This window comes from Natrix helvetica (assembly GCF_964273705.1).
Source record: "Natrix helvetica genome assembly, chromosome: 4".
In the NCBI taxonomy this organism is placed as follows: Eukaryota; Metazoa; Chordata; class Lepidosauria; order Squamata; family Natricidae; genus Natrix; species Natrix helvetica.
The window spans coordinates 100292773-100319240 of record NC_138550.1 but is presented as its reverse complement, the minus strand read 5'-3'; the positions used below and the strand labels follow the sequence as shown (position 1 = coordinate 100319240).

The window sequence follows — 26468 nt, the reverse complement described above, 5'->3', positions numbered from 1 at the left end:
GTTAGACTAGAAGACCTCCAAAGTCCCTTCCAACTCTGCTATTCTATTCTATTTGCCAGTGAAAACACTTTTTAAAAGATAAGCTACTTCCAACTGAGAGCCAGTTTGATTTGATGGCTGAAGTGGTAGGCCAGAAACCAAGAGACTATGAGTGTTGGGTCTCCCTCAGGTATGAAAGCTGGCTAGTCAGTTACTTTCTCTCAGCTCAGTCTACCTCACAGGGTGGTTGTTGCAGGGGAAATAGGGAACAAGATCATTAGGTAGGTACACTGCCTTGAATTGGTCAAGATAAAGGTGGGATAAAAATCAACAAAAATACTCCATTGCTAAAATATCCAAGTATATTGCACCAGCAGAGAGGAAATACTGTATTTCCATTGAAATATTTGTGTTTGTATCTTAGACTAAAACAGGGGTGTCCAAACTTGGGAACTTTAAGACTTGTGGACTTCAACTCCCAGAATTCCCCAGCCAGCCATGCTGGCTGGGGAATTCTGGGAGTTGAAGTCCACAAGTCTTGAAGTTCCCAAGTTTGGACACCCCTGAACTAAAAGAAGCAATTTGTCTCATTTTTAGGCAGCTTTCAAATTCAGGAATTGAAATCCAAATGTTAGGAAAGCACAATGGAAAGTTTGCCTTAAATATTAACCAAATGTTTATGACATACGTTTTAACTGACAATTTCATTTGATCAGATGTGTAAAATATTATCATCAATTAGGAAATGTGCATTTTAGACATGAATATAGAAAACTACAGAAAAGACTATAGACTACAGAAAAGACTACAGACTATAGAAAACTACAAGCAAATATTGCAATATAGTCCTAGTCATCTACTGAAGGGACTTATTTCTTGAATATTTATCCTGCATTATGAGCTGCTATATGAAGTTAAGCAATACAGTTTCATAACAGTCTAAATGCAACAATCATAACAATCTAATCTAACAATCTAAACAAGCTAAAAATGGTATTCAAAATTGGTGACAAAAGTTAAATTAATGTTTATTACATTTTGAAGCCAAGGTAACATTTATACCAAGGGTGTCCAACCTTGGCAACTTTAGGACTTGTGGACTTCAATTCCCAGAATTCCCCAGCCAGCCATGATTTATGTCCCTGATTTATACCATTTTCAGGTGTCTTAAGTTGAAACATTATAAAACAGCAGACAACTGAACTAAACTTTTTTTAAATATATACTTTATTGAAAAGACAGTGCCATGTCAGGGTAACAATTACAAATAAAGCAAAGCCAAAGAAAAATCAATAGCAAATCTTAACATACTTAACAAGCTAATAACTATAACAGCAATATATTTACAGTAATTATAATAATACAACCAATGGAAACAAAAGAGAGAGAAAAATGAGCTTTAACTAAATTTCTACTTACATTAACCTATTTACAATTTTTCCATATTATATCCCTAATTCTATAGCATCTTTATTTTCCATACTAACAGTTATTGACATTTGTCAACTTGCCTCTCATTTCTACCTCTTGTCTCTATCCATTCATTAAATTTATTCCATGTCCTATAATATTTCGAGTCTTCTTTATCTTTAATTTTTAAGGTTAATCTATCCATTTCAGCACAACCCCAAATTTTCCTAATTATATCATCATCCGATGGAATATTTGCATTTTTCCAATATTTAGCATATAAGATTCTTGCTGCCGTCAATATATGTAACACTAAATATATGGTTGCTTTGTCATAACTTTCCGACAGTATACCTAAAAGCCATGTTTCTGGTTTAAACTCAATATGTTGCTCAGTTATCATTTCTAACCAATTATGAATTTTCACCCAGTAATTCCTTGCTTTCTTACATGTCCACCACATGTGGTAGTATGTTCCTGGAATCTGGTTACATTTCCAGCATTTGGCGAAGGAGTTCTTATATATTTTGGCCAGTCTTGCAGGTGGCAAATGTCACCTATAAAACATTTTGTAGATGTTTTCCTTATAGGCTGCAGCCATTGTCAGTTCGTAATTTCTCTCCCAAATTTTTAACCATTTTTCTAATTTTATATTGTATCTGAAATTCTTTGCCCAGGCAATCATCATTTCTCTAACTATCTCTTCCTCCATTTTATAGTTCAGTAAATAATTATATATTTTTAATTGATTTTTCATCCATCCCCATTAAAATTTTATCCAATGCTGCTTGTTCTTTATTTACACCCCATAATTTAACATATTTTTCGTGCCTTGATTGGATCTGAAAATACGGCCATCAGGATAAGTCCATCCCCTGACTCTGCAATTGTTGTCTGGATTTAAGATCACCCCTTTCATCTAAAATATCCTTGTAACATACAATTTCCCCCCAATTTATAAGATATGGATATATTATTGCCTCCATTGGAGAGAGCCAGACTGGTACTTCCCTATAATGTTGTAGTTAAATTTTCCCCCAAATGTTAAGCAACGCGCTCCTCACATAATGCCTCTGGAAATATTTGTGCACCGTATTTCTGCCATACCAGAGGAAGGCATGCCAGCCTAATTGCAAGTCATGCCTTCTAGTAACAATAGTCTTCTGTTATTTAAATTTGCACAATCTTTTAGCCAGGCGATAGCTGCGGCCTGATTATATAATTCCGTCTGGGAGCCCAAAACCACTGTTATTCCTAGAGTCCTGTAGTAATTTCAATTTTATTCTCAATTTTTTACCTTGCAAAATATACTTCAAAGTCATTTTATTTACTCTGAACTAAACTTTGAGAGTAACAGTAGCCTACCTGTGCAAAATGCAAATACAGTATGCAGTATTATGAGTCTAAATGTGTGCTATTTCAATATATTTTGTTTGGTTAAAAAAAGCAACTCTTCTCAATACTGAAAACAAATAATAGCAATTTGAACATCCAAAATGGTTGCTCAAACCTTTACTTCTGTAATGAAGCTGATATGCCGTAAACGCACAATTTTGTAATTAGAATAATGGCACTACAATCACAGAAACAACACCTGACATTTCCTTAGAACAAGTCTTTTATGGTTGCCTGTTGGGTGTGTTAAATATTCTTAATGAAGATACAGTCCAATATACTCATTGATAAAACGAGATGTGCAAAACTAAATGGACACAAACATGAAAACTGCTCCAAGAGAAATATTTAATTCCAACCATTTCTTAGCTAAATATTTAAAACTTGACTCCCCTTTTCTATTTTATGGATCTGAATCCTCATGACCTTGTCTCTTATTGGGCTAATGGGTGGCCCTTAGCTAAATATTATAATAGGCACATAGAAAAAAATAAGAAAACCGGGGCCAGGAGGACATGAAATAGCAAATCTGTAATGATGTCTAAAAAATCTCAAATGTAGACACTCCTTCTTGGACAGTATAATCCAAGCTGCTGGAACATGTCCACTGTTGCTCACAAGCCACAAGCCAAACAGGACAAGCCATAAAGTACTAACTCCAAAATCAGCAGAGAATTCCAAAGCTCTACCAATTAGAACCCAATTGGATAGAAAGTAGGAAGAAACTACTAATGATAGCATTATTCCAATATCTCAGAGGTTGCCACAAAGAAGAGGGAGTCAAACTATTCTCCAAAGCACCTGAGGGTGGAACAAGAAGCAATGGGTGGAAACTAATCAAGGAGAGAAGCAACTTAGAACTGAGGAGAAACTTCCTGACAGTTAGAACAATTAATCAGTGGAACAGAAGTTGCCTCCAGAAGTTGTGAATGCCCCAACACTGGAAGTCTTTAAGAAGATGTTGGATAGCTATTTGTCTGAAACGGTATAGGGTTTCCTGCCTAGGCAGGGGGTTGGACTAGAAGACCTCCAAGGTCCCTTCCAACTCTACTATTGTATTGTATTGTATTGTATTGAAACAATATTTGGTGCCAATTAAAACAAACAAAACAATAAAAGTCCCCCTCACCACCATTTATTTCAATAAATTGATTGACTGGTCTAGTTCCTTGAATCAGAAGCATAAAACAAGCCTGAGGTTTAGGATTATCTAGAAGCCTGTCTACCTTTTGAGACTTTAGAAGATCAAGAAAACCCAGGTCTCATGGAAAGTACTCTCCTAGCACGTTCCAAAGGTGCTTTTTCAAGAGGCAACTGGACTTCCTAGATTTTCTTTGAAGACATTTCGCTTCTCATCCAAGACGTTTCTTCAGCTCTGAGTGGATGGTGGGGAATGGAAGGATTTATATTCCTTGCAGACAGCTGGTTTTTTGCATTCTTTCAGAGAGTCGTTGAGGCCACTTTGAGTTTGTATGTGTTCTCAAGGTCACCTGAGTAGTGCACATGAGTGTGGAGCTGTGCTTTCTTCAGCATGTTTTCTGCCCTGTGCCCCTTCACTGTTGAATACAGGTGCCATCACCTTTGGGACATGACCTGGATGACTGAGAATCTCCATAGACATTCTCCCTGCACATGTATCTATTTAAACTGGATTGCTCCTATACTCTATTTCACAGATCCAGAACCCTGACGGCACCATTCTAAGCTGTGGCAAGGAGAAATAGACACACCCTGTTCAAGACCTAGCAATAGATGTTTACCAATAGTTATTTAATCAGATTACACCTAAACAAATCATGTACTTTGAAACTTTGCTTCTCATCGTTTAATGGTGTTACAGAACCCTTCCTGGCCTTATTTTTTTTCTTTCCAAGTATTAGTTTTGACACAGTTGTTTGATCTCTCTATTCAACTTTTCAAGTTCAAAGTTTGGGTGATACAGCACACAGGACAAAATGCTTTTTGCTAATGGCAAATGTCACCTTCTCTCTGTTTTGTCCTTGCCCTAAACTCATCCCATTGACTCAGTTGGCGGTACAGCTGAGTGGGAAAGAAGTGCTCAGTGGTCTAATCAATTGTTTGTCAATAGGTTGACCTGAGCTCTCTACAGGGAGAGCAGCAAAAAAAGAGACAAGGCTCAGAAGAAGCGACAGTAGCCAAACCATGAAGTCCAGGATAAGAAAAACATATCACTGTATATGGTACATCCAGTTTTTCCTGGATATATCCTTTTTCTCAGTCCTGAAATCGCGCTCCAGTTGGATTTTCAAAAATATCAAAGGCTCCAGGTTTTTGCTATGATGTAGCAGATGATCTAACAAAAGGGTATAGGAAGAAAGCTTCTCCCAATCACTTAGAAGCCCCAGGATTGGGCTGGGAGAAGGGATAGGTTACTTTCCCTGCATGGAACTGTTATCACTTGTTGCAATTGTGCTAAGGGTATTTAGGTGAAGGCTAAGCATTTTGGCCCAATCTTTGGCATCTTTTACCTATGCTGAGAGAAGCAGTGATAGTTGTCAGTCTCCGATTCTCCTTTCAGTTCCTGATGCAGCCACTGTCAACTCAATGCAGTACAAGTGCCAGGTGTGCAAATCCAGTCACAACTGCATGTCTGCCTTCAAGAGCTTTAACAGCTCTTCTTTGTGGAAGAGGCATGTCTGGAGCATCTTCTGTAACAAAAACCGGGAGCCCTGGGGTGGAGTAGGTTTAAAAAGTCAAGATGCCAGCTATAACTTTGTGACCAAAGCAATAGCACTTAGACCTATACACTGCTTCACAATGATGTACAGCCCTGTCTAAGTGGTTTACAGTGTCATCATATTTCTGGCTCCTCGTTTTGCTAACCTTGGAAGGATGAAAGACTGAGTCAACCTTTAGCTGGTGAGACTTGAGTTGCTGTCAGTCGGCTGTCAGAAGAATTAGCATGCAATGCCGCATTCTAACCACTATGTCAACATGGCTCTGCTTCTTTTTACATGCAATACACATTAAAAGCAGATGGGCTTCAATTGTTTAATTTGTAGTTTAGGGTCTGATGTTGAAAGAGTCCTGCACTCATTATTTGGATGCTGTGATTTAGGCACAGGGGAGGATTATCCCATAATGGCAAATGCTACTTCTAGTCCCAGTTATTTAAAATTTAGGGCCAGAGAGACAGAAGGCATGCAGTGATGGGACAGCATGGAATTATCTAATTAAAGTTGTGCTATGCACACAGTGCAATTGGATTCTAGCAAACCCTTTTCCCCTCTTAAGCATTTCCTCTTAAGAAAGTTCCAATAAGGTCATCCTACAACAGTGCCACAGAAATTTTAACACCGTCTGGAAGGAGATGGTTGAATAATGACAATGCTTGCAACAAACAACATTTTATCCTCAATGGAAAAAACATAGTGTAAAAACAGATACTGTATATCAGGGTAGTGATTGCCCTGATAAAGAGAGATGGATGAGCTACAACTCGCCTTGCAATGAGATTTTGTAGAAAGAAAAAAGGCAAGGCAAGGATGGATTCGGGATTAAAGGTGGTCCTTGTCCTATATTAGTAGATCCCGGTGAGCTCATTTGTTTCTGATATCTGATTAGCGTAGGATAGTTGTCATTTTAATAGGGTTTCAGCAGCCTTTGAAACAGAGATGATTTCTCTGATTCTGTGCCTGTTTGGTGTGAGTTACATATTAGTCTTCCATAATAAATAACACCCATTCTACCTCTAAAAGAAAACTTTCTTCAGAAAGATGCAGAAGTTCTTTTCAACCAGGTAAACAACTCTTGTTTTGAAGTTGGTCCTTTTAAAGCCAATACATTTGAACCTTACATGGAAAGGTTGTTTATGATGCTTCCTACACGACCTACAGAGGTGGATATCACTGATTTGATTTAGAAGGAATTGTTATAAATTGTCGCAGTTGTTCATGGAACAGCCTTATGTCTCTGTTAAGAGTATTTAGGTAAAGGCTAAGCATTTTGATCAGACATGAATGACAATATTTTGCTGAAGAAATTATATTCAATACTTTTTCTTTAAATCAAACACCCATTATGTTTTACTGCCCCAGCATATGTGAATTAAAATTTACTCTTTATAAAATAAAAACCTCTATATCCATTTTGCTCTTGCCCAACAATTGCTTTGTAACAGAGGTTTTTAACAAATACTTAGGCATAGCGGAAGGAAGCCTTTAATCCAATATCCCTGTCCAAGGATTTTAAGAAAAAAATCTTCCTGCTGATCTCATAAGGCCATGTGATTGACTTACCATCTACCGGTAAATTAATTTAAAACTCTGTTAAATACTAACAAAATGGCTGAAATTCTTATCATTAGCCTTTTTCATATACATATATATGAAATTATGAATATTTCCTGTTGGTTTGCTCAGTGCTTGCCTATTATTAGCAACAAAGACTATATATGGGGCTTTAAATACAGATGACCCAACTGGGTTTCCTAATCACTTCACTGAAGAATTTAGCAAAGAGGCAGTAACTATGGGACAAAATAATGCAATCTGTACATTATCAGCTATGCTGCACCACAATTATGTGCTCCAGTTATCTTCTCTTCACCAGCTAAAGCAACAACTGATGCACCTTTGTTAAAATCTAAGCAAAAAAAAAAAAAAAGATTAGAAATTCAATTAGCACCGAGTGTGACCCATTCACTGATTTTCATGTCTGCAGTGTATAGATACTGTTATGTTGACCTTACCTCACAATGTAATTTGATATTCCTCCCACTGTTTATTAGCAATCACTTCCTATTATTGTAATGTTAATATTTAGGGGAGGGTTCAATGTGTTCTGAAGTTATAATGAAAAAGTTATTGAACACTTATAGGTTTAAACTGTAATGGAATTGGAATTCTTCCACCGTTCCCAGATGAGAATTAGAAGGAAAACACATTAATACAGTTCTCTATTTTTCATTTCTGTGGCACTAATTTTAAGACAGTGAGACTCGGAATTTAAGAGACGTTTTCTCGTATCTGATGCCCTTCTAATATAAGGGCCCCTAAATCCCATAACTACCAGTCTGAATGGGAAAACCAGCTCTAAAATAATCTCATATCAAGTGATTCTGATTTCCCCCCAGAAAAACCAGCTTCTTCCTCTTACTAGCTTTTTCTTCCTTCCATTCAATTAGGTCTGATTCTCAGAGATTGCTTGGACAAGTTCCTGGGTTGGCCATTTGCCTCCTTCCTATGGGTGAGAGAAAGTGCCTGGACCAAGGTCACCTAGTTGGCTTCATGTCCAAGGTGAGATTACAACTCATGGTCTCCTGCTTTCTTGCCTGATGTCTTAACAACTACACCAAATTGGTTGTTGTATATCTTTTAGAGATTCCTAAATCTCTAAATGTAGTGGTGTTTTTTAAAAAATACATATTTGTGCACACTCAATTTTATATATAAAAATTGAGTGTGCACAAATATATATATATATATATATATGTATGTATGTATGTATGTATGTATGTATGTATGTATGTATGTATGTATTTGTGTTACAACCCCTGGTATGCCCAAATATGGGAGGGAGCTCACTACTTTATCAGCACAAATACAACACACACACACACACACACACACACACACACACATTTGTGTTACAACCCCTGGTATGCCCAAATTTATTTATTTATCAGCACAAATACAACACACACACACACACACACACACACATATATATTGTATTGTAATACATATAAATGACTACACACGAATAGTAGATTTCCATTTCGCAGGTTGTGCCACTGTTAAGATTCATGAAACAATATTAGATTGTGCATTTTGTTTAGGAAGCATATTTCTAAGCCAAAATAGTAAACATCTCATTGGGTTTTAAACTGGTGCTAGATTTTCTATGACAGAAATGAACATAGTAGAGCCTTCAGCAATGCATACTGTAATCAAATTAGTGTCATCAAATTTGCAGATGACACTAAGCTGGCAAGAGTAGCTAAGACCCCAGAAGACAATCTCAGGACCCAAAAAGATCTTGACAGACTTCAACATTGAGCCCTATCCAACAAAATGGAATTTAATGTAGAGGAAAGCAAGGTTTTACACCTGGGCGGGAAAAACCAAAGGTACAAGTACAGATTAGGTGAAACCTGGCTCCAAAACAGTAACTGTGAGAGGGACTTAAACATGAGACAACAGTGTGTGGCAGCAGCCAAAAAGACTAATACAATCCTTGGTTGTATAAACAGAGGCATAGAATCAAAATCATGTGAAGTATTAGTACTGCTTTATAAAGCCTTAGTAAGATCACACCTGGAATACTGCATCCAGTTTTGGTTACCACATTACAAAAAAGATGTTGAGTTTTTGGAAAAAGTGCAAAGAAGAGGAACTAAGATGACTAAAGGCTTGGTGGCTAAAACATACAAAGAATGGTGGCAGGATTTGGGTTTAGCCAGAGAAAACAAGGACTAGGTGGGACATGATAGCAGTATTCCAGTATTTGAGAGGCTGCCTCAAAGCACCAGAGAGTGCAGGGCAAGAAACAATGGATGGAAACTAATCAAGGAGAGAAGCAACCTGGAATTAAGGAGAAACTTCCTAACACTGAGGACAATTAACCAGTGGAACCAGTGCCTTTAAAAGTTGTGGGTGCATCATCACTGGAGGTTTTTAAGAAGAGACTGGACAGTCACTTGTCTGAAATGTTATAGATCTCCTGCTTGAGCAGGGGGTTGGACTAGGAGACCTCCAAGGTCCTTTCCAGATCTGTTCTGATTCTGATTCTAAGAACATTCAGCTCAAGCAGTGGATCCTTAATAAAGAATCACTACATTGCTATGAATCCCATGTTGTAAATAATGTATTCATTAAGAATATCTATGTAAGCAGCATCTCATACATTCACATATATTGCAAACAAGCATTTATCCGGTTCTGGCAGCTATATCAGATAGAAACCACGTAGAATATATACATAATCTAATTGTTGCCTTATTTGCAACAATATTTGATTTTGTTCAGACAAATTATGGTGAGATTCTTGATTCAATGTATTTTGTAGGAAGCCAACAGGCACAGGATTAATTTCCCCAGACTCTCCAAATAATGATTCTTTCAACTAGAGAATAGTTCTCACACTGCAATATGTGGTAAAAAAAATGTTTTGTGAGGGAAAAAAACCCTGCTTAAAGAAAACCATGGAAATCAGTATAAGCAGAGTCTAGTCACATGATAGTATACGTTCATTAAGTAGTAATAAGTATCACCATGTCTATTTTCAGTGGATTTCATCCTCATCTTTTTCCAAGTATCTGCAAATATTTATACAATGATTCATAGGTAATCATGCATTTTTTTCTAAATTCTGCCTACAATTCCTTGTAATAAGGGTAACCTTTTAATCAGCTGGTATGGACCTTAATGTTAATATTGGCAAGATTAATGAAAGATAAATAAATATGGAAAATATAATCTAAGTGGATTCTAACCTAACCCTTTTGTACAGGAGGAAATTGCGTATAATTGATAAGAAGAGGGCATAATGATCAATATATGGTAAATAATGACTCCCTGAAGCCATGTTATCAGGTTCATGATATCTAAGATATTTGGAGCCCACTAAACTGGCAAAGGTTGATGTAAACTAATTTGAAAAGTATACTTGCCTACATATCCATATCACCCCATACAGGCTGCATCCTCAAATCATCGGGTAAGCACTCAAAGGGCACTCAAAAATAATAGATAACTTTAAAAGGCGCTCCATAATAAGTATTTAGTTTTAGTTATTTACAATAGCAATTATATACTGCCTCTTTTTAAAAAAAAGCAAGGTAGGATACTTAAAATATCCTTCCTGGATGGCTTTTTAAATTTTAAATTGGGGTTTTAAACGGGTTTTTAAAATTGTTTTAATTATTTAAATTGGTTTTGGGTTTTATACACAGACGGTATGTGTGCGTTGTTTTGTTTGATGTCCTATGTTATGTTTTGTTGTCTTGAACATGAACTGTCTGTACACCGCCCCGAGTCCCTACGGGGAGAGTGGGCGGTCTATAAATTCAATAAACCAAACCAAACCAAACCAAACCAAACCAAAATATTTCCCCTAATTTTATCTCCATAATACAGGTTTATGAGGGTCCTTGGTGCTCTCCGAGTTTGTTTGTTTTGTTGCAGACATTTCATTACCAAACTAAATAACATCATCAGTGCTAGTAGGGAGAAGGGATTGCTGTCATTTTATATTCTGGTGGTTTGCTCGGTCAATGTAGATGGGAGTGCTCTTAAGCTTCCTTACTTGGGCTGTTTATTGTTAGCTTGCTTGGGGTGTTATTTGCATCTTGCTTGTTGGTTTTGTGAGGTAGGTTTGGCTGAGAGAAAACAGCTGGCCAAAAATTACTACTAACTTAGCGTGGAGCTCTGAGAAATACAGATCTCCACGTTGGGTTATATTCCTGTGGGAAAAATATCTCAAAGCTCAAAGTTCCTTTTGTTTCTCATTTCCTGCCACCTGCTGCCATACTCTGCTGTGAAGGAAGGGTCTAATCCTTTTATGGATTATTTATGGAAGTTTCTTTTAAACAGTCTTTTGTCTGAAGTCACATTTTGCTTACTGTCTATATGGATATCTCCCAAGATGCCCTACACACATCTTGCAATATAGCTATTTCCTACTAGGATGACTAGGATGAACAAAGCATCACGAGCTTTGCAATCCAAGATTAGTGGAGAATTCAGAGAGCAAACAAGTCTTGCAAATGTTCTAGCACTGAATAACGGCAACTTCCATGAAGGACTGAATGTGAACAAATACATTTAATGAAGGGTTGGCAATCCTAGTAGTAGGATTCAATGTTTTCTACTACCAGTTCTGGGAGAGTTGGTGGCATGCAGGGGGAGGCCCTGGAAAGACCAGAGCCTGGGAATGGCACGTTTCCCAAACTGACCAAGGCAAACGGCGATTGGGTGGAGGCTCTGGGGCTTTGTGGAATGGCATGTCCCTGGGCCTCGTCCCCTGACCCAAGACGAAGGGCGAGCAGGCAGCATTCTTATCTTTGGTGAGCTGAGCAGAGCAACAAGATGTGGAGGCGACTGGTGAGGCGAGACAATTAGCTGGGCCGTGTGGCAAAGGCACATATACAGGGGGGGGGGGCAAGCAGGGGGGGCGAACAGGTGGGTGGGGGCGACCGGCGACCTGAAGGCTGGAGGCGGGGCCAGCCAGAGGTGGTATTTGCCGGTTCAGTGAACCAGTCAAAATTTCCCCTATTGGTACGCCTGAACCAGTCCAAACCGGCTCTGGACAACCCACCCTGACTCAGGATACCTCTTTCTCAATCAGCACTCCAATAGATTTCACCAAGATTCTGCCCAGAAGGTTGTGATGGGATCATGGGAGATTTATGAGTGCCACTTTCAATTTAAATTATATGGCTGAGTTTCATTGTTATGGTGAGGACAGAGGGAGAATTTATTGGTAATATTTAAAATAATTTAAAGTATGGATCTGAATTATGCAGCCTGTGACCTATGACAACAAAAAAACCACAATGCTATTATACTTATCAGATACTTTTTTGATTACGTGTATATTCAAGGAAACACTCATCGTGGTTCAAAAACATTGAGAACCTTCAGTAAAAAAATGGATCTGGAGGTTTTTCTTGATTGAATAAGAGGGCAGGAGGCCCAGGTATACATTGTAGAAAAATAGGTTCTTTTCAGAGCATTCTCATGATACAAGTTAAAAACATTCTGTGACATTTAAGATTTTATTGCAAAAAGTGAAACTTGTCCAAGAATGGGGTGGGTTTCTCTGCATAAATAAAGCAGTTAATAATGTGCCCCAATGTGTAGTAGATCAATGCTTCTCAACCTTAGCAATTCTAAGAGGCATGGTCTTCAACTCCCAGAATTCCCCAGCCAGCCATCAGCAGCGAAAGCTATTTCTGAGTAGAGTTATATAGTGTTAGACAGATTTCAAATTTCAGTTCCAAATTCTGAAAAAAATAAAATAAATCTTAGTAGCTTTGTTATGTGGCCGATTGCATTAGTAGATATCTGGCACTGAGTTTGTTTAGATGACTGCAATTTTTTTTCAGGGTGGCAGCTGCAACTGACATACATTTGTCTTATTCTGGAGAAACGGTTTTTTTAAAAAAATTGCATCTGCAGTTCCAGGAACACCATTATTGCTACTTTTGATGACAGATCCTTTGAGATGTGACGCATTCCACCAGTTATGGCAGAGAAAACAAAGAGAATCACTCTTATTTTGCTTGCTACAGCTTGCTAAAGCTTTATATCCTGTTTATATAAAGTCCCTCATTCCAGATGAACTTCACACTGTTTTTCTTCTTCTTTGGTAAGAGGAAAATACCATTTTAGAACGGTACTACAAAATTGCAGTTTGAAGCTGTTGTACATAATCTTTATAGCAGCTGGAAGTGTAATTAGCATAAAATCCAAATGGCCTCATTAAACATTTCTTCCCGGTAAGTCTGGATACATTGAAGGATCTCCCTCCCCCCCAAAAAATGTGTCATTAAAGCAAAAGCATGAGCGTGAGTACATTCTTAAAAAGCCTTTTCAATCCAGTAAGTCAAAGTTTGCTTCTTAATGGTTATAAATTTGCAATGCAGCAGATTTTTAAGAGGTTGCAAAAGATTCAGCTGCAGAGAAGCTGAATAAAGATCTCCTTTCAATTCAATTCAATTCAATTTATTTGATTTCTAGACCGCCCCCTCTCCCCAAAGGGACTCGGGGCGGTGTACAGACACCAAATTAAAAAACCATACACATAAGAATAAATACCATTAAAATCAAATTAAACCTTAACCCCTGTACAAATTTATAAAAATTAAAACTCGGCCTAAAACCAACCCGTAAAATTTAAAAATACAGACCGAGGTGGGAGAGCTGGAATTAGGCCAGGCCGGCTAAATTGAACAGGTGGGTTTTAAGCTTCTTACGGAAGGAGCTTTCGTTGGTTGTCCATATTATCAAAGTCTCATAAAAAAAATTAGACAATTGCAACAGCTAATGCCAATTTAGCATTAGGTGAGAACCACTTTTGTCACAGTAGAGATCCACCAATTACCATTTGTATATTATGCTTTCTGATGTGAAGATTTACATTGGGAAAAATATATCCACATCAATCAATCAGAAAGTGACATTCATAGTTAGGATCCCCCTTCTTTATTCTAACATTCTGACAAAATTCCCATCCCATGTCAGGAACCCCAACACTGTAGGATTGAGTATACATATTATGCTAATCAGCCTGAACCCAGAGGATAGGATTTTAAGCTATGGTTTATGTTTAACATTATGCATCAACCCAACCAGAGTGGTTCTTCAACTCATTCAGCTCATTAGATCCCATTCTATATAAACCTTAGCTTTGAATCTGTAATACAAGAATAAAATATTGCAACTAGTCCTCAATTTACAGCCATTTGCTTAGTGGCCATACGAAGTAACAACAGCACTGAAAAAAGTGACTTACAAATGGTACTTGAACCTACAACTATTGCCCCATCCCTATGAATATGTGATCAAAATCCGGGCACATGGCAATAGTTGCTGTGTCCTGGGCTCATGTGCCATCATTTGCAACCTTCCCAGCCTCTTCCAACAAGCAAAATCAATGGGGGAAGCCAAATTTGCTTAATGACCACATGATCCACTGATACAGTGATTCACTTAAAGACTGTGGCAAAAAAAAAGATCATAAAATTGGCCATGACTCACTTAACAACTGCTTCCTTATGTAGAATGTTAGAACCTACCCCTCCTAGAGGAATGAAATATTTTAGGAAATATTAAAAAGGCAGAATATTTTATTTCCCCTAAAAAAAGAAATAGAAATCTTAAGGGAGACAGAAACTCAGAGCTTCAGCTCCCTGCCCCCAGCAGGTATTTGGTGCTCATTGAGAAGGACTGGGCCAGTCTATCTACAAAACAAAAGACTTTCAGATCCAGGGTGATGAGATTAAGATATGACCCTCCAGGACATAATAGGATTATCTAGCAGCAGTACTCACCGCATTGCAAAATCACCTGGGGACATTGCATCACCCTCCAGGCTTCAACGAAACTTGATTCAGACAAACATGACCCCACATGGCCCCATGGGACTCTGACTACAGCCAATAGAATACATTTCTTGCACAGGAACAGGAAGCTCAAGGGCAAGGCCCAAGAGAGGGTATAAATAACCCTCACTCTCCACTCCATGTGATCAGCTGCCCAGGACCTCAAACCCATGTGGCCCTGTCCATCTATAAATCATCTTTCCAATCAGCCTCCAGGTTTCCAGTGTCTTTCTCCGCGCTTGGAACTGGACGAGATGGATATTTCTTCCAACACTTAGCAACAGATATTGTGGTTGCAAGTTGAAAACTACCTATCATTGCTAGACATACGTAGGAATTCTCAGCTGAAACTGAATGTAAGTACTATGAGTGGTAAGAAGTTGAGACTTGATTATGCAGTTGTCTTCCACTAATTATTATTTCATATGCCTCTTCCAAAGGGTGGGTGGATGGGGGAGGAAATCCCTTTGAGAATATGAATGAAGAAGTGGAAGGTACTGGACAATCCCTAAGACCTCTATTTTACAGAGAAAAGCCACTGGCAATGTTTTCCTCTTTTGGTGATCTCCAGGTTAACAATATTCTCAATGACCCTGGGGAGAAATTATGATGCTCCCTTTGTAATTAAAAAAGCAACTCATCAAAATCCTAGCATGTGTTGCAGGAAATAACACTGCAGGTATATTTTCATCAGACGAGAACAAGGCCAAGTGTTTTCGGTGTTCTACAAAAGTGTTCACCACCTGCTCCCTTTTCTACATTCCCGAAGGATGCAAGCTTTGTTGCTCTAAGAGGAAGAGCAGAAAGTTCAAGACATAAGTAGAACTGAGGTGCTTGCATAATTAAAGGATTTTTTTTATAAAAAAAAAACCTTCCCCCTTGAGGGTTTGGATTGTTCAAATACTGTGCTTGAAGTGATTAAGTGTCTGAATAAGCTCTAGATTGCTCTCTTTCTCTCTCTCCCCCTCTCTCTCAGATGGAAATGGATTTGAGGGTACAGCATTGCTTTGTCGTTAGCAAAAGGTTGAAATAAAAACAAGGAGGTTTGCTTCAAAAAGATTTTGAGCAGGCACTAGAATATGACTACATGTCAGGGACGTGCGGTCAGGGGAGGCAGGGCCTCACCGCTCTCATCATGAAAATAAAAGAAAAGGGGAAAGGGAAAAGGCACTGAGGAGCCTTCTGCACACATGGTCCGGGAATGGGACCACGTGTGCAGGAAGCTCCTCTAGCCTCAGCCTCCCTGCTGCACACGTGGTCCCATTCCCCGTCTTCCTGAGTCAACATGAAGGGGACTGCGGCTTGCGCTGATGATGTCACCAGCCTCACCAGCCATAAACCTCACCGCACGTCACTGCTACATGTCATACAGTCATGGCTACATAGACATGAACTACTTTGCTCCAAATAGAGGTAGTCCTCGACTTGCAACAGATCATTTAGTGAACAGTTCAAAGTTTCAACGGCACTGAAAAAAGGCACTTTTGACGGCTTTTCACAGTTGTCGCCATTGGGGCATCCCCATGGTCACATGATCAAAATCCAGGCACTTGTCAATTGTTTCATATCGCAGTGTCCCGGGTCATGTGATCCCCTTTTGCGACCCTCTTTTCACTATTTTCAGTGCCAACTTTGAATGGTCACTAAATGAATTGTTGTGAGTGGAGGACTCTCTGCCTGGATTTTTTTCCGACAGCCCCTAATAACAATAGCAACAGCACTTAGCTGCTGGCTGGGGAATTCTGGGAATTGAAATCCACAAGTCTTAAAGTTGCCAAGTTTGGACACCCCTGACTTAGGCTTATATATCGCCCCATCGTGCTTTACAGCACTCTCTGGGGGATTTACAATGTCAGCATTATTTTCCCCCCACAACAATCCTGACATTTACAATGTCAGCATTATTTCCCCCCACAACAATCCTGAGTCAACCTTGAGCGCTGTTAGGATTGAATTCCAGGCTGTGGGCAAAGTTTGCCTACAATACGGCATCCCGACTACTGTGCCACTTGGTTTCCTATGCAAGTTCATCACCATTCCCATTCAGCAAAATCACTGTTCACACCCTAACAGTCAGGCCTGGAAGCCGTCTTTAGCATTGGACCTTCAGGCTTGCCACATTTATTGCTGTGGGAAACTGGGAGGGGGGATTATATGGAGTGGGGTAGATATAGTCAAAATAGCATTCCTTTCATGGAGAGTCAAGGACACGTTGCCCTGCACCTGGAACGGAGTGACTGGGAGGTATCTCCAGTTGGGATGGTACCTGATTGGACCATGTGATGGATGTGTGGATGCTGGGCAGGGACTTGAACTTTCACTTGGGTGGGGAAAACCTGGAAACTTTTCAGATTCGGGCTTTCCCAGATGTGCCAATATGACATCTCTAATAAAATGGAACTTTGAGGAATCTCAAGCCTCAGAGTTTTCTTTCGTCAGTGGTGTTACTTGGAACCTTGATGTTAACTTTGGCCCTGGGTCATAAGGAACATTTACATTTATTTAATTGCCCCAATAGAACAGTTCCAGTTCCGAAATGGTAAGATTTCATCTTCAGAGCCAGTTTCCCACCACCTCAAGGAACTCTTTCCTCTTTCCCCCTGCCTCTCATCCAACCCAAAAGTTCTGCTACATAGGTAGTCCTCAATTTACAACAGTTCATTTACTGACTGTTCAAAGTTACAACATCACTGAAAAAAGTGACTTATTATGACCATTTTTCACACTTACGACCGTTGCAGCATCCCCATGGTCACGTGATCAAAATTGACTTGTATTGATGACCTTTGCAGTGTCTTGGGATCATGTGATCCCTTTTACGACCTTCAGACCAATCAAGTCAATGGGGAAGCCAGATTCACTTAACAACAGTGCTACTAAACGTAAGAACTGCAATGGTTCACTTAACAGCTGGGGCAAGAGAGGTCGTAAAATGGAGCAAAACTCACTTAACAAACGTCTCACTTAGCAGCATAAATTTGGGGCTCAATTGTGGTCATAAGTTGAGACTACCTAGGCTAGTTTTAAGAAAGCGTGGTGAAGACTCTGGGATGAAAGAGCAAGAAAAATTCCACAAAGCCTTCTCGTTGGCCACTAAGGGAAATAGGATGTTGGAATAAACAGACATTTTGTCAGATCCATCAGGGGTCTCATTCTTAAATTTAAGACATTTTAATTGGATCTCATACATTAATTACCTTGATATTCTCTTAGGTTTCCTGAATGAGCTTCCTATCGCTCATGTAAATGAACACTGGGAATTAACACCCACTTACCACCTTGGCTAGTTTATAGAAAAGTACTTTTAGCACAATATGTTAAGCAATTTAAAGAGAAACCGAAAAAGGGTTGATTTCTGGAAGCAAAGAATGGTATCCGGCTCCTTAAAATCAACTATTAAGAGACATATTGTATGTGCTGCAGTTTTGAAAATTGGGTCAGGACATATCTTTTATAATACAGGAAGCAACAACAAAGAAGGATAATGGAGAGGAAATTGATGAGAATGTATGCCAACGAAGCATCTATACAAATTGAGACTTGTTGGTGAGCAAAGACATGACATGGAGAAAGATGGATTCTAACACCACAGTGTGCTCACCTCTTCCCGTGTAAAAAAATGGCACATGTTGCAATGCATTTCTACTCCATAAAAGAAATGCCCTTGTTCATTTGGTTCATAGATCAACAGTGGGCAACTATGGCAACTTTACGACTTGTGGACTTCAACTCCCAGAATTCATGAGCCAGCATGGAATTATGGGAGTTGAAGTCCACACATTGCAAAGTTGCCATAATTGCCTACCCTTACCATGGACTAACAAGGTGTTTAAACCTAGAGGCAAAGCAGTAGATTCAGTCTACTGGCAGCCCACGGGCCGGATGCATCATGCACAGGCCACGCCCACCCCAGCGCCGCAAAGGGGAAAATGTTGTGCTACGTCACATGACGGCAACATGATACAGTGAGTTTGACATCTGTGCAGTAGAGGGAAAAGTTTCAAGGCCCTGGTTTTGTTTCTGTTTCTACCTAAGCTACTGCTATTCTATAAATTACTATAGAACTACTGTACCAACCATTCAAACAGTTTATAGCTGTTGAGACAATGGTAGAATAGCCATTTATTTCACCCTGGGGACAAAACAAAAACAAGTATTAATCCAACTTACCTGCTGATGTGTGCTTGAACTTTTCACTCTTCTTCTTCCTCCATTTCCATGGCTTGAAAAGTCTTCCTAGATTGGCAAACTTACTTCTCCTCCTTATAGGAGGGGTGTGTGTCCCTGGAACCAATGAGTCCGAACGCATTGCAGCCAGTCTCTCCACTTCCTCAGCTGAGTTGTCACAAAAGAAAGGAAAAGAAGAAAAGAGAAGAAGGCCATCTTAGTAAAGCAGATGGGCAATATTTATCCATGTTGCAGCCCCATTTGGAAAGTGCTACCAAATAAGTGCCACCACATTAATTTGTGCAACAAATGCAACAAATGGTCAACAATAATCCAGAAAGAAGATCCCAGATTCCCTTCTGGATTAAGAAGGAAGTTTAAGAAGATTTTTGAGGCAGTTTGTTTTCTGTTTATTTTTAAAAATACATGGGTGAACTAAAAGAGATCTGGATGACACAACCTAGAGCTGAACTACGACTCAAGACATTGCCTGCTACTCCCGTGACAAGAATTATACTGGTTAGTGCGTGAGTCTGGGAATCCAGCTTATTTAAGGAGAAGTTGAAGATACAGTTGGAGTGCCTCTACAATGATGCATTTCTTAATTTTCCCCTTCCTCCATTTCATTTAAGGAGGCCTAGATACCAGGGATGTTGAAGACTTTCTACACAGCTTCTGCAAGTTATTGCTCAAATTCTTAATTAAATATTGATGCTAAATGTTTGACAGTGACTTTGGTACATAGATCATAGACAGAAGTGGTATTCGGCAGGTTCTGACCAGCTCGGACACCGCCCCGAGTCCCTTTTGGGAGAGGGGGCGGTATAAAAGTTTGAAATAAAGTAAAGTAAAGTAAGTAAAGTTCTGTTGAACCGGTAGCGGAAATTTTAAGTAGTTTGGAGAACCGGTAAATACCATCTCTGACTGGCCCCGCCCCCATCTATTCTCTGCTTTCTAGGTCCCAGCTGATCGAGAGGGAATGGGGATTTTGCAGTATCCTTCCCCTGCCACGCTCACCAAACCATATCCACCAAGCCACACCCACAGAACCGGTAGTAAAACGTTTTGAATCCCACCACTGATCATAGACTATATCTCCTTTAATTCACCATCCTGGGCAATCTGCCTTCCCTAAAAAGATGAGAAGCCTCACATATGACTGATTGATATTTGTATTTTTATTCAGAAATCTCAGGCAATGAAAGAAAATTGTGGATATAGAGGTGGCTGAAGCTAAGTTTGTTGCATCATTATGGATCTTTTTAGCAAGATTTACTGATGTTCAAATCAATTGGAATATATCCCTTCAATGGTTTTAAAGTGGTTTGTGGATATTTGAAAAAAAATGGGTGGGTTACTTGATGTTTGATTAAATATCTTTCAATAAATACTCAAAGAAAATAAGGTTGTATTTGTAGATGGAAACATTTATTTATGTAATATGTAAATCACAAATAAGCACTAATTACTGACAAGCCCCTGCGATTAAAATTAGCAATGACAGTAAAATATTAATGATAAAAACCAAATAAAAGTCATATGATATATTTAATTCTACTTTTTATGAAATTTAGAAAACTGAGATGAAAATTTAGATTTATGTTTTTATTTGACTCCTCTGATGTGGCAAGAGTTTCATGTCTTTTTTAGTGAATGCTCAACTATATCTACAACAAAAAAGGCAGGTTGGAAAATACTGAGAAATATAATGTTGATCCTTGCTCATATCATAAGCTTACACTTCGGGATAATCCCAGTCTGAAAAATCACAGGTAAAGTTTTTTGAATGGAACTCCTGAGTGGATGAAGGTATCAATATTTTAAATCAAAATTAATCCATCTTAAACATGATCATTGTCAAGAATCAGTTTATATATGGCAGTTTTTCCTCAACTATTAGTTGCAGGAGCCATTAGACAACCTTATAAGAATCCCATAATATCTGGTACATAATTTTTTTTGAAGAAAAGTTAGAATCCCACAAATAATCAATGATCACCACTGATTTATTCTAAGAACAAGCCCTATATATAGAAGCAACATTCAAAGTGATTTGTGTCTTTTTCTTTTTTCTGCCTGGCCCTCTTTTCTACAGAAACTAGAGAGCAGTTTTCAGCTGCTCTTTGTTTTGCAATGATCAAATATGCCCCCATCTTGTTTTCCACTGGTTGTTGGAGAATTAATTCTCAAAATTCAGTTAGAATACGTTATGATTTCAAATTTTGGTCCAAATGTCTTAGCTTTATAAAGGACTTGAAATACTACCAATAGGGAAAAACAATTTGGATGATTCTACACCAGTTTTTCTATAGACTAGAATATTTTCAATATTTGCAAGAATTTTGGAATGCAGAGTTGATATAGCCTATGCTGACAAACGAGTAATAAGATTATTTGTACTGGGGAAATCAGGAGATTCAGGCAATTCAAATGTTTATAAAGATTTATTGCAAACTTAAGCTCTCTACAGGAATCTGGCCAACTAACAGTCAGGGGAAATGAGCGGGAGATAAGAAAGACATTCAAGGTGGACTGGATTTAGATCTCTTGTGGGCATGCAGGGACCCATGACTTATGATGCGTTTGACCCCTCTCTCAGTCTCAGCCTGGTCATCTCCTACAACCTGATGATATTTAAAATGCTTCTTCATATTGAACATATTTTTAGGCTATTTAAGATAAAGCTAATTCAACAATATTTTCCATGTTTATTGGACAGTCTAAAGAATGTTTAAAAAGGATCGGTTGCCCACTTCTTTATGCAAGAAATAGAAAATGATGTAGAGAACACCTCCATATATGATATAGACTTGTCCTATTGTTTTGGTTCAATGCATGTAGTCTTCAACTTACAACCAGTCATTTAGTGACTATTAGACGTTACAACGGCACTGAAAAAGTGACTTAGGACCGTTTTTCACACTTGCGATCATTGCAGCATTTCCATGGTCACATGATCAAAATTCGGATGCTTGCCAATTGGTTCATATTTATGATAGATAGTCATAAGTCGAAAGACAAGGGCTACCTATTTTGCAAAGCATACATTATGGTTTAGCAAACTATATAGCTGCTACCAACTGTGTTCTATTCAATAAATCATAGCTAAGCATTGTAGCTAACATCCTAGGTGAATCTCACATTTTTTTCCTTCCACATCTATTTTTTCTCTTCCAAATTAAGAGCAGTACAACAAATTGTTTAATTTAACCAAATCAATGGTGATGCTTAAACCCTCAAGATGAAGCCTCTGCTGTAGGAATGACAGGAAAATATGGCCCACATGGTTTAAATAGTTGGCTTGCAAGGGTTAGGAGAACCGGAAAGCAGTAATTATCTCTTCTCTTATTCCGTTTTATTTTTACTCCACATTTTGTTTAGTTTTCTTAAAGTGTTGAAGAACACTTTGTACTTATATGAATCATAAGTAACAGATTTCCATAGAGCTAAATCTGGAACTAACCATATACTTAAAGGAAGGGCATCTTTTTTTTAAAAAAATAAGCATTAGGCCCCTTTCACACAACCCCTCCCCTACCATCCTGATATTCATTGTTCTGCTGAATAGAAGTGAACCCGCTACAACCATTTTGCTGAGCAAAAAACTGAGAATTAAACAAAATTGCTCTAAAGCAGTTCAGAAAGATGCTATATGAATCCCCGTTCACTTAGTTCTATAATAAAAAAACATCAAAGTATATCATGTCTGTAACCCCACCTTGCTTGTACTCAGTTACTCAGCGGATGGCAATTATGGCAGCCACTATACTTTCTCTCTCTCTCTCTGTGGCTCAGCGGTTTCTTCTCCCCCTCAGTTTTAAGGAGGCTACATTAATTGTATAGCTACTGCCAAAGAAAAGAGTGAACTCTAATAAGCAGAATCTGTTACCAAAAAAGAAAAAAACAACTACAGCATTCTGAAGAATTCACACCAGAGGTTTAATGTGAACAGCACAAGAGAGATGTCCTGCTAGTATTTTTTAATATTAAAATCTCATTCAGAAATATGTTTTCCCATGTTGTTTGGGAAAACGTTCATGTCACAAAGCTGAAATGAACGCCAAACATATTGGAGCAGGTACTGCTGAGAAAGAGGGATTGTCTTTTGAATAATGGCACATTTACAGTATTTCCCAATGTGAAACTTCCATATTGTTTTATCCCCACAATCTATAGAAAGATCAGTCATTGGAAAGATAATAAATGGACGTAATTGGTATAATCTACTAATCTATTAGCCAGCTTCAAATCCCCGCTCCCCCATTGCCAAGTCAGTTGGCAGTACCAGGTTCTCAGGCGCTTTTGGAAGGCCAAGAGGGTGGCGATGATTCTCACATTACAAGGAGTGGGAGCCATGACAGAAAAGTCCATTCTCCTGGACCCTGCCAGCTGCAGTTCCTTGGCTGATGGTATGGAGACCATATCTCTTTCTGTCAGAGTGAGTGGGGCAGACCAATCCAATTGGGGTGAGACAGGTAACCTGTACCATGCCATAAAGGGCTTTAAAGTTGCTAACCAAACCCTTGAATTGGAAGCAAACCAGCAACCAGTGCCATTCACATAACAATGGTGTAACATAGGCACCCTAGTGGCCCCTAAGACTGTTCGCACTGTTCTATTTTGTGCCAGCTGTAGCTTCCAAATGCTCTCAAGGGTAGCCATGCTGCAGAGAGCATTGCATTGTAACAGTCCAAGCGCGAGATGGACTAACCAGTGCATGAGCAACTGAGTGCAGTGACAATCTAAGAAAGGGTGCAATCTGAAGTTGTGCAAATGCAGAAGGATTCAAAGCAAAGGGAAAATACTTAATTTCTTAGAGCACAAATTTAAACCATTGCCTTCTCTGCTGACAGATATAGCCATCCATTTGGACAGTTTTAAAGGGGAGTTGGACAATTTGTTGAATAGAGGGTCATCGTCTCAGGATCAAAAACAGCAGATACCAAGCACTCAGGACTACAATGGAAGGGAAACGTCCCTCCCATGGCTTCTTGGTGAGCTTCCTCAAGGCATTCCTTTAATCACTTTGTGATACATAATGTAGAACTGTTATGTAATGTTTAAATTACATTATCTTTATCATCGCTCTTTTATGTATGTTTTACTGAGGATGGTGCAAATATTTTATCAGTTATTTACGGTGATGTACAGCACAGCTAATTATCCTGAGTCTTGTAGGATTAGTGATATATTACTGAGTAAATTGTAATAAATGAACTATAAAAGTCTTTCAGCCTCTTCTAATGTTCTCTAGGGAAACCAGTTGTGCATTTCAAATCCCAGTTAGGCAATAGTTGTATCTACCAATTGTTCACATTTTTATGACCCAAATCTGGTAGCCCTAATTTTTCTATACAATATGTCAAATGATTATTTAAGTGGACTAGCTTTCTCACTAATACCATCAGATTTAAATATCATTTACTCTGGGTAGATTGTACTCTTAAGAAAATGTTATCCAGAGATTTGAGCACTCATGGAATTAGGCTGGAAGGAATGCATCTCTTTAATGAAAATGTAGATATTCCATAAGTTCCCCTACCTCCAGTTTATTAAAACTGAAGAAGTTCACACAGTTGTAGAAAGTCCACTTTCAACAGGTTACATTGGGTACGGTAAATGAAAATAACTGTACTAACAACAGTGGTGCAATTGAGCCGGTTCTATCCGGTTTGGGTGAATCAGTAGTGGTGGCGGCGGGAGTCTCCGCGCACCACCTGGGCGTTATCATGTCCTGTTTTTGACACTCTGTGCATGCGCGTACCATGCACTCACATTTGCAAACTGGTAGCAAAAGTAAGTTGATTTCACCCCTGACTAACAAGTATAGTTCTCTTCAGGAATTTCTTTCTCACCCTGATCTACTTTTCCAGAGTGGCATTCCAGTTGCTCTTAAAATTATCAACAAATCTGGAGGAGATGCTTGAGCCAGGATTTTATTATGGATTCCTTTGATTCTAGGAGACTCCAGAGATTTTCAGCTTGTAACTACAGAATGTTAGTCATCTCTGAAGGCTAAGTCAGATTCAGTACAACTGGCTGCTAATTTGATGACAAAGAGTGAGGGCTTGACTTTATTGAAAGTGCCATAACCTAAATCATCTTTCTAGTAAAGCGTGCTGAATAGTAAAGATGATCACAATTCTTCAAGAGGAGAGCATATCAACTGCTCTAAATAGCTGAAGCCAGTAACTCTGATTATATAAGAATGTTGACAAAAGTTGCTTGTAGTTCTTGAAACACTGAAAAAAAAAAACCCTACTTTTCCACTACTTGCCATGATGCTCTGGTGAATTCCTCTGCTTGTTCTGTAAATGAAACTTCTCTCTACTTTTAGAAGAGCTTTTCTCCATTTCTTGACCCATGGACTGTTCTTGGATGACCCAGATTTCCTGCCTTCAGTTGTTTCCATTAAGCAGCCTTAAGGTACTGGCAGAATTTACACAGCAAAATTATGTCCTTTATCTTTTCAAGCCTTTATGGTTCTCTTAATAGCCTGCTTCTTTCTCTACCTTAATTTCTGTTGCAAGATTTATGGCAATCTAGCGTGGTGGCTCCGTGACTAAGACGCTGAGCTTATCGATCAGAAAGGTCAGCAGTTCAGTGGATCGAATCCCTAGTGTCACGTAATGGAGTGAGCTCCCATTACTTGTCCCAGCTTCTGCCAACCTAGCAGTTCGAAATCATGTAAAAATGCAAGTAGAAAAATAGGAACCACCTATGATGGGAAGGTAACAGTGTTCCCTGTGCTTCCAGCATTTAGTCATGCTGGCCACATGACCATGGAGACATCTTTAGACAGCACTGGCTCTTCGGCTTTGAAACAGAGATGAGCACCACCCCCTAGAGTCAGGAACAACTAGCACATATGTGCAAAGGGAACCTTTACCTTACCTAGTTAAACCCCAAACCTTTATATATCTTTATATCTGTTTACCTAGCCTTGAGCTTAAATAAGGCAATTTTACATGAGGTATGAATATTTTGCAAGTAACTTCATTTTAGAAATCAAACTTTCACCAAAAGCTAGCATAATACCAGCCAAACAACTTCCAAATAAAAGACTATTGGCCAATCCATATGAGTAATTGAGATTTAATAGAACATTTACTTTTTTTAGAGTGAAAAAAACCTATTACTTTAAAGAAGAGATAATCACTGTACTTCTAAATCAGTTTCCTTAGCAAAGAACTGGAAAGTACAGAATGCAGGTTTTTAAAAGGATCAAAGCATACAGAAAATAACTCCTGGTAATAATACTTCTAACTCGGTAAACTTATGGAAAGTATGATTAAAGTCTACAATTTCAACACTGACAACTATGCCTTTCTGAAAAATAAGCATCCTGAATTCTGAAAAGGGATATTGTTTCACCAATCCTAAAACATGTTTCAAAAATATAAACATGCAATAAGTGATAATCAGGGAATCATTATATAGAAAATGCAAC

The 26468-nt window shown here is 38.7% G+C and overlaps 1 protein-coding gene across 5 annotated transcripts in view; it reads right to left on the bottom strand.

Annotated features, from left to right (window-relative positions):
- PHACTR1 (phosphatase and actin regulator 1) overlaps nt 1-26468 on the bottom strand; it is a 270634-nt gene that overhangs the window by 75267 nt on the left and 168899 nt on the right. For 4 of the 5 annotated variants that reach the window (XM_081952274.1, XM_081952276.1, XM_081952273.1 and 1 more), the window contains one exon: nt 19022-19186. In XM_081952274.1, coding sequence (XP_081808400.1) covers nt 19022-19186 — 165 coding nt within the window. Of the gene's footprint in view, nt 1-19021; nt 19187-22736; nt 22750-26468 lie in introns of those variants that run through there. The other variant, XM_081952277.1, reaches the window with a different exon arrangement.